The following is a 16174-nucleotide window of genomic DNA, read 5'->3' as shown; positions in this document are numbered from 1 at the left end:
TGACATTTTTACCCTTTATTTTATCTTCAACTCTTATTATTACCCTTTTTTATTGTTCATTTATTTATTTTAACTATTTATATTCCTTAATGTTAATTTGATGCTTTAGCTTGTTTTAATTACACATATTTTATTATTATTGTTGTGGTTGTTGTTGGGTTTTTTTGTGCATTAGTTTCTACTTTAAAATCAATTTTAGTTTTATAATGTCTTGCCATTATTTCATGCCTGCTTCTTTCTTGTTTTCAATCGCTATAAAGCACTTTGAATTGCATTTGATTTGTGTGAAAGGTGCTATATAAATAAAGCTTGATTGATTGATTGAAGACTCAATTGTTGACATTTAGTTACCAGTAAACTTTGCAAATTCACATCTAAAGTAATATCTTTATTATTGCACACAGTATGGTTTTAACCATTTTAAAAGTGATATTCAAGAGAACCAAAACAATGCTTTGTAGCTTGACCCTGTTATTATTTCATTCAGAGCTAGATGACTGAATATGTGTGACAGTGGATGCTCTCTGCAGGCACGCCAGTAAAGTGCGCCCCCGTGTGGCAGCTATGTGCAGCGCAGGGACTCCTCCCCTCCCTCTGCAGAGTTTGGAGCTCTGCTCTTCTGCGGCCAGCAGCAGCTCGCCCTGACAGCCAAAACTGGCGCAGAGTCTCAGCCTAGACCTGAACCATTCTTCTTTTTCTGACTTATAAAGACTATCCATACTCAGCCTTTAACACATCTTCTTCCGGAGACAAGCGCTGGAGCGGCCTCGTCTAGAATGGGGAACCGAGACGATGAATACGATTTCTTGTTCAAAGGTAAAAAAAAAAAAAAAAAAAAAAAAAAAGATGACTGCATTCCCCTTTTACTCACCGACGAAGCTATGCTTTATTAATAGCCTTTAATCTCTCATTGTTTCATAACCTCTGGTTAGATATCTGCATTTTATTGAGGAACTAGACTCATGTTGTGTTTGAAACTGCCCGGATGATAACCGGTTGATGTTATTACAACATAATGCTGTCATTGTAACATACAACGCCTGCAGCTATATTTATAGGTGAAGGATGCAACACCCTATCCGCGCTCAGCATTTGTGCGCAACTTTCATCAACTTATAGAGCTGATTTTGTGTTAGTCTGCTCATCTATTGATTGACATACGATATATTCTGCTCATCGCACCTCATGAGGTTGTTTGGAGGCCTGTTCGCCTTTCCTGATCAATCATCTTCTTTTGCACAGCAGGGCTGTGCCAGCCAATCCTGACATTTCTTATAACTTTGTGTATTATCTTTGTAAAGACAATCAGAGGTCTTGATCAGCTGAGATTGAAGCGGTACCAGACTCAGCTCCATCTTTATCTTCAGTTAGATCCAGAATGGCTCCCTTTGATCGTGATATCAGCTCCTGTGCCACATTAACATCCTGGACCTGCAGAAGCCAAAGGGCCATTTAGATGTAACAAAGTATCCTCTGTGGGATGAATGGGGCATCTGCCGGAGGCGAGGGCTCCCTCTCTCTCCCTCTCTCCCACCCTCCCTCCCTCTCTGTCTCCCTCTCTGTCTCCCTCTCTGTCCCCCTCCATGGTCGAGCCATCGTCTGTGTACCCGGCTGAAACAGGAAGGGCAAGGCGGTCTGAAACTGTCTATTCAGGTTTTGATGAAGCCTGTTATCAGCTTCCTGCAGCCCGGACCAGCACTATGTTGACAGGGGGGAAAAGTTCGGCTCTATTTCCTCTCGCGGAGGAGGAGGGAGAGAGAACAACAAAAGGGGGCTCCACCTCTGCTGCTGTGCCGAGAACAGCAGCTTGGTCATCCTGACACCAACTTAGGCCCAGTCCACGATGAGGCTAATCAATCACTCCCCTCGAATGTCTCATCTGACACAAAAAGCCTGGACCAAATCAATTTAGTTATACTGAGGACGCTGAATGCTTTTGCAGACCCGTAGCTGGTGCTCCACAGAGCTGTTAATGGTTCCTCCAGATGTCTCTATATAAACTCCCATTCTCATACTGACAGTGTTGGTGTTTCATTACTAGCTTTTGTGATTTCAGGGGTGATAGTGTGGTAAACACACTGACATGAAGTATATTGTGTCAGTTTCAGCATCCTCAGTGTGTTTTGGCTGGTCTTAACTCTTGTTTTGAAAGGTTACATGTTCACAGTCTATTAAAGACCCATGGTGAAAAACTCAACCTTTGCTTATTCAGTTGCACAAACTGAAAATGGTTCTCAGAAAACACCTCCCTGTTCTCCATTTATTTAGCTTTTTGTGGTTCTGCGGGGAGCCATTGCTGACTGAAGCACCTCTTTATTCAGTGGATTACCCCTCGGGCCTGTTTGATTGCATAAATTAAATAACTGTTCCTCTACATGAGCTTGGGCAGTTAGCTTTTCTGTGTGGTTTTCTACAGTAAAGAACTAAAATACTTGTTGTTTATCAGATATTGGACACTTTTCTTGGGTACATTTATCTTGTATAATAAAATTTCCACTCCTGAAATATGCAGTTTTTCATACTCCATAAATCAAGTCCCTAAAGTTCTGTTGAATACAGCGTTTAGAGGCACTGCTTTGTGCTTAATCAACATTTCTTGAATCTAGAAATACATAGAGCTCATCCCCACCACTCCCATCACACATATTAACACACTGGTATCTAATATTTTCCTCTCTCTCTCTCCCGCTTTCGTTCTCCTCACAGTTGTATTAATTGGGGACTCAGGCGTAGGCAAGAGCAACCTGCTCTCTCGATTCACACGGAATGAGTTCAACCTAGAGAGTAAGAGCACCATCGGGGTGGAGTTTGCCACGCGCAGCATCCAGGTGGATGGCAAGACGATAAAAGCTCAGATCTGGGATACAGCAGGACAGGAGCGCTACAGAGCCATCACCTCAGCGTGAGTTTGTTTCCTGAAACCCCTCAGATGCACTGCAGCCGAAATTAACACCTCATCACTCTAAATGATGCACATTTTTGGACACGTTTCAGTAAGATATAGTCAAAGGTGTAGACGCTGATTTTATTTCATGAATACCTTGAACAAGACTTCAAAATCTGGATTCTCATCAGAGTGCTTGATTTGTGCATCTGCTAAAGGTCAAACGTGTTTACTTTGAACGTAAAAAGGTTCAGAAACTAAACTTTCACTTATTTCTAATGCCTGAAATTACTAACAGGGTAGGTGTCAGATGACGTTTGTAAATGCACTGCTCAAATCTGACTTTTAAAATATTTTTCATGGGAAAGATTCTGAATGAGTGATATATTTGATGGTTATAAGACAGCAGAGGGATTTTTTTGTTGTTAAAATCTAACACACATGCAGGACATATTCAGTAAAACAGTATGAGATACTGCTTTGTCTACAAGTGGTGCCAGAATCAATGCAAACCAAAAGTCACTCACAGGAGCTTTAAGTGTGAAGTCATAAAAATAGTTTTTACAAACTGTTGAATACTCTGAGTTTTGAGGTAGAGACCAGGGGAAGATATTACCCATGCAATAACTGGACCACTTAGAATGACTAAGACTAAACCAGACAACAACTTTTTATAAGGCTGCAGACCTCTTGATGTAATCTTTGTGTCGTTCTGTTACAGATACTACAGAGGAGCAGTGGGGGCGCTCTTAGTGTATGACATAGCCAAACACCTGACCTATGAGAATGTGGAGCGCTGGCTGAAGGAGCTGAGGGACCACGCAGACAACAACATCGTCATCATGCTGGTGGGGAACAAGAGCGACCTGCGCCACCTCAGGGCTGTGCCCACAGACGAGGCCCGCGCCTTTGCAGGTACTCACAAAGAAAAAAACTCACATTTTAAATATCATCACTTCTTTTATGATTTCATGTTTTGTAATATATTGATAGATATTTGTAGATCTTGAAGATACTTAATGTGAATAACAAACTTTGCAACCACTTGCCTGTACAATTATAAATGTGATTCAACATCAGACAGCTGTATATCATGTTTTTGTGAATATATACTCAACATAATGTGTTCAAAAGAGTTACTCTAGGACAATTTCTGAGTTATTTGGACATGTGTTTATTATAAACTGTCCGTGTGTATTGCTGTAAACTGTTTGTTTTTGTTTTCCCCCTCAGAGAAGAACAATCTGTCATTCATAGAAACTTCAGCCTTGGACTCAACAAATGTTGAAGAAGCCTTCAAGAATATTCTAACAGGTATACCTTGAAAAAAAAGACAGTACATCAGAGCTACAATTTAAATATTGCACTCAAATATAAAAAAAAAATACAAATACTTCAAATGTATGTCCATTAACTTTGCTGATTTTGTCCTGTAAATATGGAAGTGGCTTTTTCTACAAAGAAATCCTCCTTTCTGTGAACAGTCAAATGCATCCTTCACTCTCAGTATTTGTGTGGAAAATGTGAAAAAAATAAGCTTTTACTTGAATGCTGCCATTGATTTGGTGCATCACTTAACAACCTGTTGTGATTTCAAGCGGAAACCACAAGTATCATTTCTTATTTTCTTGTTTCCCACTGTTAGTTTCAGTTTCATTACCGGTTCTGGACCCCTCGCAGTGGCTTTAAGATTTGATAACACGTGGGGCCAGTTAAGCTCAGCCGTTAAATTGCATGCCCCATGTCCAGAAGCTCAAAAAGTGTGGCCTGGGTTTGAATGTAACCCTCGGCTCTTTACTGCATGTCATTCACTACCACTGTCTCGTCACATGCAGAAAGACATAAAAAAAATGTGCTTCACGGCCCAATTTTGGTGTGGTATGAAATCCTAGAACATCATCTAAAGTCTGTTTTCAAACTAGCTACTGACATTAACAGAGATAAACTATGTCCCACTGATAACAATGGCAGAAACAAGAAAACCATTGTTTGATGACCGTTGTGTAACTTCCTCTTACATTGGGAGTTTATTTGTATTGTGTAAAAGTATAACTGAAGTACCAACCTATAAAATATCAAGGCAGTGTTTTCACCTCTGGGTTCAGTAATAGTCGACATGTTCCTCTAACATTTTTGAAGTAATGTGCTGCTGAAATGCTGCGACCCCACATTAACCAGGCTTTGTATTGTCTACAGTGCCTAATTCTCCCAAAACACCACCCCAATTCCAGAGCGAATGGCTGATCTGTTTGTGGTCAATCTCTCCAAACACAGAAATCTACCGCATCGTCTCGCAGAAACAGATTGCTGAACGGTCCGCCCATGATGAGTCCCCTGGAAACAACGTGGTGGACATCAGCGTGCCCCCCACCACGGATGGCCAAAGGGGGAGCAAACTGCAGTGCTGTCAGAACCTGTAACCTTCAGCAAACCGTCCTTCCTCCACCTGGGTTGATTATTAGTTGAAATCAATATTGGTTTGCATACACCTGGGTATCAATACTGTCTGAATCTGCACTTTTTCGATCAGTGGAGGCAGTACTGTTGTGCCACAAATGATCAATCTCAGAGTATTTGAATAGGTTTCAAATTATAGTCTGACCCAGGTACAATCTGCTACACCCTAATGCAAAAACAGGACTGATGGATTTGGTTAACCATGATAGATTAGCAGAATAGCTTTTGCCTGAGACCTTGTCAGTCCATGTCCACTATATAGTCATTGCCCGTTGTTCCTGGCCCAGGTTTGAATCTTTGGCCGTTTCAGTCGTTCCAGCAGTCCTGTTTTTCACTCTCCTCCTCCTCCTCTTTCAGTCATCATCTCAAAAGTGGTTGTGACGCTGCTGATGCTTATTTCATTTTGTGTAAAATATATTCTTTTTTTTGTTTTGCTTTTGATAGCTTGTCTGCTCACATACATTATATTAATGCCATGAAATTAAATTTTACAATATTATGATGCTGTCTTGTTTTTTTAAGGAACACAAAAACATAAGGACTTCTGTGTCCAGAAAGTGACCAACACCTAGATCATGTGACACCTGCTTGGTTTTTAGTATAGAAGCTGCATTTTATTGTTGTTCCGGGTGAGTATTGAGCCAATTGTGTCTGTTTTAATTCTGATTATAGCCAATTTTAAGGAACAATGAGTGCTAATTTAGGGGTCAGGAAACTTAAAAAGAGAGCATGACCATTTGGTGATATTGTGGAAGAGCTACTCGGACAAAGACAGTTGTGCCACAAGTTCTTATTCACTTTTTAGAAATCCTAGCACATTGACAGACATTTTTAGACAAACTAGATAGTTTGACTTCTTTTTGTCAATAATAGAGAAAAGACAAACATAGAGGTCTCAGATGAAGCTGGTAACTCATCGAATGGAATAAGGGGCAGCCTACTATTTTTAAAGGTCCCCAGAGCCTATAAAGATGAATATAAAAATATTTTTTTATTTCAGGAAAAAAAATGTGTAAATACATAATTGTTATGTGATTAATCTCTAAAACGAATGGAGTTTTTTTATGGTATATTTTGTGTCTTTATATTTTATATCTGTCTAATAAGAGCAGGAAACCTAGAGAGGATAGGAAGCAAAATGCAGGAGAGGTGCCACAGGTTAGAAATAAACACGTCTGACCATAGCCTCTAAACATGGGGCATGTAACATAACCACTAGGCCAGATGTAGTGGGGCAAAATATAAATCAGATTACTTAATCAGATTACTGCAGGTAAGTGTAAATACCTGAGACTATCTTGTTGAAGGTAACCATTATTCATCCTATACAGACTCTAAATGTACTCAAATTAATACACATTAAAGGCTTCCAAGCACAAATGCACGGGAAAACAATTCTACAAATTGTAATACAAAGTATTTACACAAGATGAAGTTGTCTCAGGGCATGACCCCACGGTGAATGATTATTAGATACTGTTATTTCCAAAGCCCACATGAGGATCATTAGAGACTGGATCACCTCAAACCACCAGACAAGTCACATTCCAGACCGTTTAGTCCAGGAGTCCCTCGTGTTTTATTGCACAATAACCCAACTTTTCCAGGGGGATGCAGCAGGAAGACTACAATGACACAAAATACTTTGTTTAGCATATGCTGCATACATTGATTGATATCTCAGATCACGTCTTTTTTTGCACCTTTACACCTTTTACAGAGTACCAGCCTGCTCTGATATCTCTCTGTGATTTTAGAGTCTGTAATCTCACTATTCAGAACACTGGTTCTCTTCTGGTTTCAGTTGCATCTTTTGTGACGTAGGATAAACTACTGGTCATTGCTAGGCAGCTCAATCAATGGATGGTGCATTTACAAGTGGAACAGGGCTGTAATGCACTTTTATCACAATAGTGGAGACGCCGTCCAATTGTTAACACTTTTCCACACCTTCAATACTTTGTCCTTGAACATTACCGGGATGCCGTTTGACGGCTGCAGCTGGTGTTATTCTGTATACTTCAGTCTTCACTGACCCTGCTGCAAGTGTGATACATATGTGACGCCTCGGCTGTAACTAAACAGGAAAATTATTGAATTTCAACTGTTCAGACTGCAATAACAAAGCCTCACCAGGAAACTTTTAAAGTTTCAGATTAAAGACATGATGGTTTGTACGAGTCACTGTTGCTCTCTGCTTTTCGTTAAAGAATATTCACAGATACACTTTGTCAATCATGTCTCTGGATCAAGAGCCTCTGCCGGGCTCTTGACCGCCCTTTGTTCAAAAACAGCTAAATACATCGTGAAGGGGCATGGGGGAATTATAGGTAGTGAATATGTTTCATATTATACTGTAGTAGCATGCTGAATCAGTTATATCCTGCTACATTAGCATGTTTCTTAGTATTTTTAAAGTTTGTGTCACAGACACACAGTTGGGCTGGTTAGTTCACGTGTTCAGTCGTTTTCACATCCCAGCACTCATTGTCCAACATCAACTCTGTGTTTCAACATCAACAAGGGCTCCAGAATGAGTTCCTCCAAAAAACACATTTTGTGGTCGGTAGATACCGTCCTACTTAACATCAAGTGCTTTGATAAAAGAAAACAGAAGAACAGTTCAGCTCTCTCCTCTCAGAATGGTCCATATGAAGTGCAAAAGTTCATTAATATGATTAATCTTGTTTTTTTCAGAGAGCGCTTCAGTGGGGGTTATTTAAATATTCCTCTCTGCACTGCTCTGCACTCATACGATGGTCTCGTCAGTCATTTTCTTGGTCGACTTGGTCGGCATAGATCGTTGGGTGGTGTGCGCTCCTTTCATGTCGGGCATGAGCAGGCGCACTTTCTGATTGGTCCTCCTCCACTCCGAGTACAACTGACAGTGATACCGAAATGACACCTGAGATTAGGATGAAAGAGGAGTGGGAGGGGGTAAGACAGGAGTAGAGGAAGGAGGAAAAGAAAAAAACATGAAATCAACTGACAGCAGGATATATGAGACAGAGTCGTACAGATGCAGAACAGCGTGACAGCTCACGAGCTAAAGAGCTAATCTTTCACAACATGTCATGTCTGGTTTTTTTTGCTTTTAATTAAAGAATTACGTTTCTGCAGAAGGTATTACATTTACAATACGTCTCATTCTTAAAGAATATGATCAAACTAGAGTAAAGAGGCTTATTCCTACTTAAGAGTAAAAGCCAGCTTGTGAGATATGTTCCTATGTGCCTATGTGAATGCATGCGTGACTTATGAGGCTATTTTTCGAACAAACAACTGCTCTGTTTCAGTGATTAGGAAATTATACATACCGAAATTTAATCTTCTTTTACTTTGTACAGGTGCAACTCAAAATCATGTTCAAGTAACATAACCTTTGCAGAAATATTCCTTATTCTAGAATAACAAAAACCAAAACATGGTGTTATTTAAAAATAGAAACAGGATGCTGGATGTCATCAACGTGATGCATAATCTTTGAGTACTACTTTGAACAATTTGACTCTTAAAAAGTTGCTGCCACTCGCAAAAGTTTAATTTGATATTTATATCTACGGGGCTGCACGGTGGTCTAGTGGGTAGCGCTGTTGCCTCACAGCTAGAAGGTTACTGATTCAAATCCCCGGCCGGGCAGGTGCCTTTCTGTGTAGAGTTTGCATGTTCTCCCCGTGCATGCGTGGGTTCTCTCCAGGTACTCCGGCTTCCTCCCACAGTCCAAAAACATGCTCACCAGGTTAATTGGTTACTCTAAATTGCCCGTAGGTGTGAGTGTGGGTGTGCGTGCATGGTTGTCTGTCCCTCTCTGTTAGCCCTGTGATAGGTTGGCGACCTGTCCGGGGTGTACCCTGCCTTCCGCCTGAAGCCAGCTGGGATAGACTCCAGCTCCCCGTGACCCCTAACAGGATAAGCGGTCAAGATAATGGATGGATTTATATCTACTTTTAACCATTTCCTTTTTAACCGACCCATGTATTTTTTTTCCCGTATTACTTCTTCCCACTGTTAGTCTGCTGGCTGTACAACAAACTGTGCCTCAGGAATCATAAAGACATCCTTGCTGAATCTGTGGGTTTGGTTGTTTTTGTAGTGCATTTGTTCCAGTAAACATTTGTTCTCCAAATCTATGTGGGATACTAAAATCTGAAAACCAACATGTGGGTGTGAGGAGAGAAACATCTTTACCGTGTGCAGAAGTACATACAGATGAGTTTCATAAATAACTCTAATTCTATTACAGGAGGATTACTTTATTAACGCGTTAGTTACCAGTGTCCAGAGGATGTAGATGGTAAAGAGGGCAATGGTGAGGGCGATGAGGCCCACAGCCTCAAGTCTGCTCTTCAGCTGCAGGTGGTCCTGGGCTCCCCTCAGACACAGCCAGCCAGAGATGGCAGCCAGGGGCGTGATGAGCAGGAAGCAGGCCATGTCGCAGAGCAGTGTGCGCTTCTCACTGCGAGGGCCTGGATCCTTCAGCCACTGAGGAAAAAAGAAGGGGTCATTGGTCCAACTGAACATCACATTTTATCCATCTCAGATCTCATCAGCTACTGACTGACAATAATTTAGGCTCTCCAGGGTGTCTGCTTTAACTGGCAGTCATTTGGATAGCCGATCAAAGATTTCCAGGCATAGACTTACTTTACTGTGTGCTTTTTACTATTTACAGTCCAGCTGGGAACTTGAGGAGATGAATGAGCTGGAGCGTAGAGACCTGTCTGTTAGGTGCATGTACAGTATATGAAGATGTCATTGTATAGAGAATAAGGAAAGGCTCAATTGTTGTCAGTTGACAGCTAATGGGATCCAGGACTGCATCACATTCTTGCATCCCTTTTCTTCTGCCCCCCACTTTGTCATTCTTGATGTAAGTTTTTCAAATGAGCTATATTTGCTGGTAGTAGTCCCTCCTCTTGAAATGTCACTGGAACATGTCTTACTAACCCCATGCCACTTATCTTTCCCAGAGATGATGTCATACTCCCACACTGCTGACATTTTCTTTCACATTACAAAATGAAAACAAATTAATCTGTCTAACAGGTGACTTCTCCTGCTCAATACAAATCCTCATGTGAATCCATCAGGTAAACGAGCTCTCCAGCTTTAGATCGGTGCAACAAAACAGATACATATTGGCTACTGATTTTGGTGCATGTCACAATATTTGTAGATGGTTAGATGTTTATGTGATTCTGGGCTTTTTTGCCTTTATTGACAGAATAGCTAAAGAAAGACAGGAAACTGGGGAGTAGAGACTGAAGGAAGACATGCAGCAAATGGTCGACCGGCCGGGAGTCAAACCGGCGAACTCCACGACGAGGACTATAGTCTCCTTATGTGGGGCGCTTAGACCACTAGGCCACCAGTGCCCACAATTTTTGATTTTAATAGATTTTTTTAATTCCATTGTATTGTTTTGGTTTACAGAATTAAGTTTATCATTGTTATTCACGATTATTATTTTACTTCTGCTCACAGCATTTCAAGTATTATACTGTATATGTTTGTAAGTGTAACATTTTAGGTTCTATTTCACCTCCCCTTGTCTTCTTGTGAACATTAGCTCTTAACAGTCATTGTTTCATGAGGGACAGGTATGGATGTGACAGTGTAACCAATCCTAGTGGATTGACGAGACTGCAGCACCGTTCCTCTTTTGGGAACAAACTCGCCATGACCTTGTGTGTATTTTTGTAGGACGTAAACGAGAGGGAGGGAGTTAAATTTGGCAGTCAAAGAGGATAGGTGATGAAAATTTAAGAGAAAAGTTATATTTTCATATTTTTAAAATCATCCTTCAAACCTATCACAGTTACACAGTGGCACCATGAAATATACAAAGTTTTCCCATTTGAAAGTTTAACTGCACGAATGAGGGGAGACGATAACTTGTTTGAAAAAATATGGTCAGCTTATATAAAATATCTGCCCCCATCCCTTCCTCTAAAAAAGGGGAAATATGTCTTCGACTGGAGTCACCCTCCAACGCATAGGACTTAGATTCAGGGTTTTGTTTTGTTTTTTTGTTATGGGGTTTGTTTGTTTTTGTTTTTGGTAATAGTGTGGCTATTGCTGATATTGCTGTCAAATATACATTCTTAGTTACTATTATTATTATGTTACTGATATAATAACTATTATCAATATTACTTAATATTCTCTTATCTGTTTTTGAAGATACCCTATCTATTTTTTTATTTTTCTATTTATTTCTGTCTTAATCTGAATGTTTGACCAACAATTGTTTCGATAATCTTTCTACTGTAAAGAGCACTGTTATTGTTTTGTTTCTTTTGTTAAAATGTGAGAAATCAATAAAAATCTTCATCCTTAAATTTTGGATTTGTCGCCCAGCCCTAGGACCAATATCAGCTGATATTGATATCACTCAATATTGGTGCATATCTAAATGTGACCTTATTCAGTGTTAATTTCAGTCACAGAAATACAGTGTTTTATTTTGCAAAGAATTTCACACCATGATTCAGCCAAGTAAAAGAAAACTGGTGTGTGGAGGTTTGAGTTTCCTTAATAATTAATATGAATGAAATGCACAAATAAGGCACTTCACAAGGTCAGGGAACCCTCTTACTCATATTAGCAAATCATCTTGCATTAAAAAAAAAATCTGCTTGTTAGAGTATGTGATACACTCCATTTCACATCAAATGAAGCTCAGAGAAAAATACATGCTGCTTATTTTCAACTTTTCTTTATCACAAATAGGCAACAAAAGCATTTTCTTGCTGTTAAAGTCCCTCTTACCTGTGTGAGTGGTTGTGGTCGTCGTTCAATGGTGAATTCTGTGTGACAGAGTTCACAGTAGCTAGTGTTGGAGGAGGACAGCCACTTCTCCAAGCAGCTCTTGTGCACTTTACCCAGAGTACCGGTGCAGTCACAGGGCGAGAGCAGAGTCTCTCCCCCAGCTCCCTCATGACAAATCCGACACATGCCCACATCGCTGTGAAGCAAGGTAGACACAAAGTAATGATCAACCTCATAACAATACAGTTACAGTATATTTGTGCATGCCTCTTGTGACTTCCTCCCCCTCTTACCTCTGCAAGCTCACAGCTTTGACAACGGTGGAGAGTGGGCGGCCGTCTTTTGCCGTCACCTTGGCAATATATTGGGCTTGTGTGGTAGAATCAGACTCCTCTGAATCCTTAGAGGCATCAGATTCAGCATTCCCAGAGTAATCACAAAGGGAGCCTGGTAGGTGGCAGCACCCTGATGAAGACATGTCTCAGCAGAGGGTGACAGTGGCTTAGCTGATGGCGGAGGCGTCTTCAACGCTGGTTCTGATCCTAAATCTGATGTCCCACTCTCCTCCTCTGCCCACCTACGGAACAAAACCTGGTGGATTATGACAAGAAACACAAACATACAACAACACTGACTAACTGGCAATAGTGATACCATGTGATGTCAGAGGGCTACATCAGTATGGGGAGAACAAAATAAGATCAAGCTCTATGTCTTAAAAGGGGCTGAAAATATATTTTTCTGGAAATCAACAACACCATAAACCTTCAAAGAGTTCCGAAGCAAGGCAAATTCCTTTTTAACCAAGTGGGTCGATCAGTACAAAGGCATGTTGTGAAGCTTGGACCCTTAAGCTATTGGTTAAAAATTGAGATGTCACAGCTGCTAAGAATTCCAAATATGTTTTTCTGCAAAGAAATTTGTAAAAAAAAAAACACAGGCACAAAAACATGCAGGACACAAACTGGGGGTGACTGCAGATTTAGAGAATAACATTTGGTTCTTAACGAGACATAAGTTGTTTTTATATTCAATAACAACTTGAATTAGATTAATCACACATCAGATTAATTAGTAAGGCTTCATAAACTGTGTTGGGGAGAAAATACAGCATGCATGTAACCCTGCAGACGTCCCTCCATGAAGCACATATAATATCAAATGCCTTGATTAAAAGCATTATAAGAATGTGTTGGTATGAAAACGCATTATAGTGTTACGAGTCAGACTATCATGCAAAAATCACCCCGACAATGAAAATGTCATTCTGCCTTTGTTATTTATAGTGATTCATAGAAAAATAAATATTTGTATTGTCAATCCAACCTCACATCGTCCTCTGACATTTCTACAGAGACTCTTCGATGATGCACAGTTTTAATTACAAAGCCTTTTTTTGGACGATAAGTACATTGTTGACACAGTGTTGTAAATGTAAAATGTACAACCACCAACAAAAGCAGCATTTATCTAAATCCATCAAAACCACAGGAAGGTGGTTGAACGATATGAACTCCATATGAAATGCTGGTGATTAAAAAGCTGATAAACAAGGTGGAAAAACAGACCCTAGCGTGAAAATACTCACCCGATGACGGCCTCCCTTTTCTCGCTCGGCCTTGGCCTTGGCCCTGCGCTCACCAGGCTAAATCAGCTAACTGGACAGCCTTAGCTATAAACTATGACATTGACATCTAACCGAAAACTGATGTGAGGGGTAGCTACAAATGACAGCCACATGCGCTGTGTCCTCTCCATGGCCTGTAGTGTGTCTCCCTCGGGTGATTTCGCTTGAGAGGGTGAGGAGAATCGGCTCTGTCTGCCAGGCTTGCCAGGCGCAGCTAAGGTGGCTACCAGGCTAGCAACAGCAGGCAAGCCTACTTCAGCATCCCTCAGCTGTGCGCTGGTCATGTGACTCAATGCTGCATTCATGGACAGTAGTAAAATTGTAAAACTTAACTTTACAATCTCAAACTGTTTGAAAATGCTTGAATCAGACTTATAGTCAGTGGTGGACAGTAACAGAGTAAATTTACTTGAGTACATTTTAACACTTAACACCTAGGGATGCACTCAAGCTGTGTAGTGTTTGAAATTACCAAAGGTAGCTCCCATGTGTATGGTGTAAATGTGAGTCTTACAAAGAAACAAGTATGTTTTTCTCTCTGTAATGAAAGACCAATACTTTAATAAACATTATGTTGTTTCTGTTTTGCCACTTAAGTACAGATCCACTGAATCCAGAATATTATCAATACTATAACCAGTGGTGGACAGTAACAAAGTACATTTTCTTGAGTACTGTACTTAAGTACATTTTATGAGTATCTGTACTTTACTTGAGTATTATTTTTTGGGGATACTTATTACTTCTACTCCACTACATTCAGAAGACAAATATTGTACTTTTTACTCCACTACATTTCTATCAGTGCTCTAGTTACTCACTACTTTTTGCTTTGAAGTCAGCTCATGAATTTCCTTCTCTTTTCTGAAATCTGATCCCTAAAACAGTAAAATGTGTTTGTGTAGTTCTGTTTGTCTCAGTGGTTTAGTCATACCTGTATATCGTGCATCTCCATGGTTGAACATGGAGCAAACACAGATCACTCAGATAAGGCAGTTCATGTAGAGGTGGTAATGATGGCTATAATTCTCCACCTGAGCACCCATGGTCATATCTTCAGCCCGTGTTAGAGATTTTTAAAATGAAGAATGATACGTATCGTTTGAAATGTTCTCCCTGTTTCCCACTCTGCCCAAACATACAAACATTCACAGACCAACCCGAGAAAGCGTGTTGAGCTATGTAACGTGTTTCATTCCAGATGAATATTTCAAACTAAGTTGTCTGTGCTTGGAGTAACTTAGTTTCTGTTTTTATTCCATGGTATAGTTCTTAGAGATTTCAAGTAATGGTTTATATTTATATTTTTATTTGTATGCCTTATTGTTATGCCTCTGTACAAAGAGAGAGCAGTTTGCCAAGTCAAATTCCTTGTGTGTTAAAGCCTACCTGGCCAATAAAGCTGATTCTGATTCTGATAATGTAACAGAATGTACTCCTATGTATTCTTGACTCATGCTTTGTGAAAATGCAAAGTTTTGAGATATTTTAAGAAGTACTTGTAATACTTGAGTGTATTTAAAAGCAAGTACTTTAGTACTTTAACTCAAGTAATAATCTGACAGAGCAACTTTCACTTGTATTGGAGTAATATTTGACCTGGAGGATCTATACTCTGACTTAAGTAATGAAGCTGTGTCCTTTGTCCAACACTGCTTATAGTCTTATAAGAATCTTCACATTTAGCATTTTGAGAAGTTAGATGTGTTGATAATTTGCATGGAAGCATGGAAACTAAATCAAACTATTCGTGAAAGTAATCAATATAAACACTTCATTCGCTCAATGGTTCCATACAAACACCATAGGGCCAAAAAGCATAAAGTGGTGTAAAACAATTCAGCTGCTCAAAAGCTGGCGATTTTGTTTTGCACTTGACCCACTTATATGTTCTAAATGATATCATAAATGAGTCACAACAACTCGTAACAACTGTCTCCACTTAAAAAAAAAAAAAGAATTCCTAACATTTTATTTTCTCAAGCGTATGAATGATATAATGACTGTTGTGACTGGATGCATGTGCAGCAAAATTGCTGTTTGTTTGATTGCTGTGTCTGATGTATGTCGGGTGTATCTATTGTTTTTCTTTTTTTATTTATTCTATTTGGAAAAATGTTTTTATTTGTTTTAATTATCCATGTAAAGCACATTGAACTTCCGTTTAATGAAATGTACTTTATAAACAAAATTTGCCATTGCTATTGCTATTGCTATAAACAAGTACCGCTTTCGAATCTGGAGTTACAGTTTACGAGGATACATGAATGCATCACAAATCACAAACAAAAGCAGTAAAATGTGAGTTATTGACTGTTTATAGACATTGTGGCTGAGGTTTTTTAACCTATTTAAGATATACATTTTAGTTTCATAATGACAAAGAAAATATAATTATTGGGATGTTCACCGAGGAAACATCAGAAGTAAGTTTT

The 16174-nt window shown here is 39.7% G+C and overlaps 2 protein-coding genes across 3 annotated transcripts; one reads left to right on the top strand and one right to left on the bottom strand.

Moving 5' to 3' along the window:
* Positions 1-582: 582 nt before the first annotated feature.
* On the top strand, positions 583-5840 carry LOC117827416 (ras-related protein Rab-11B). The gene is made up of 5 exons (XM_034704016.1): positions 583-816; positions 2707-2902; positions 3606-3799; positions 4118-4198; positions 5159-5840. Exons 1-5 carry the CDS (start codon positions 777-779, stop codon positions 5302-5304), a joined length of 657 nt encoding a protein of 218 aa, XP_034559907.1. The 5' UTR covers positions 583-776; the 3' UTR covers positions 5305-5840.
* Positions 5841-6810: 970 nt separating this feature from the next.
* LOC117827415 (E3 ubiquitin-protein ligase MARCHF2-like) lies at positions 6811-14016 on the bottom strand. Of its 2 annotated transcripts, none has more exons than XM_034704015.1 (5): positions 13701-14016; positions 12406-12703; positions 12113-12308; positions 9614-9823; positions 6811-8246 (listed from the first exon to the last, which is right to left on the bottom strand). In XM_034704015.1, exons 2-5 carry the CDS (start codon positions 12588-12590, stop codon positions 8091-8093), a joined length of 747 nt encoding a protein of 248 aa, XP_034559906.1. In that variant the 5' UTR covers positions 12591-12703; positions 13701-14016; the 3' UTR covers positions 6811-8090. The 2 variants fall into 2 exon arrangements, with proteins under 2 accessions (XP_034559906.1, XP_034559905.1); XM_034704014.1 differs by having other exon boundaries at positions 12406-12689.
* Between the last annotated feature and the right edge of the window lie 2158 nt (positions 14017-16174).

This window comes from Notolabrus celidotus, chromosome 15 (genome assembly GCF_009762535.1).
Source record: "Notolabrus celidotus isolate fNotCel1 chromosome 15, fNotCel1.pri, whole genome shotgun sequence".
Lineage (NCBI taxonomy): Eukaryota > Metazoa > Chordata > Actinopteri > Labriformes > Labridae > Notolabrus > Notolabrus celidotus.
The sequence above is the reverse complement of the archived record's forward strand: the minus strand, read 5'-3'. Positions and strand labels throughout refer to the sequence as shown.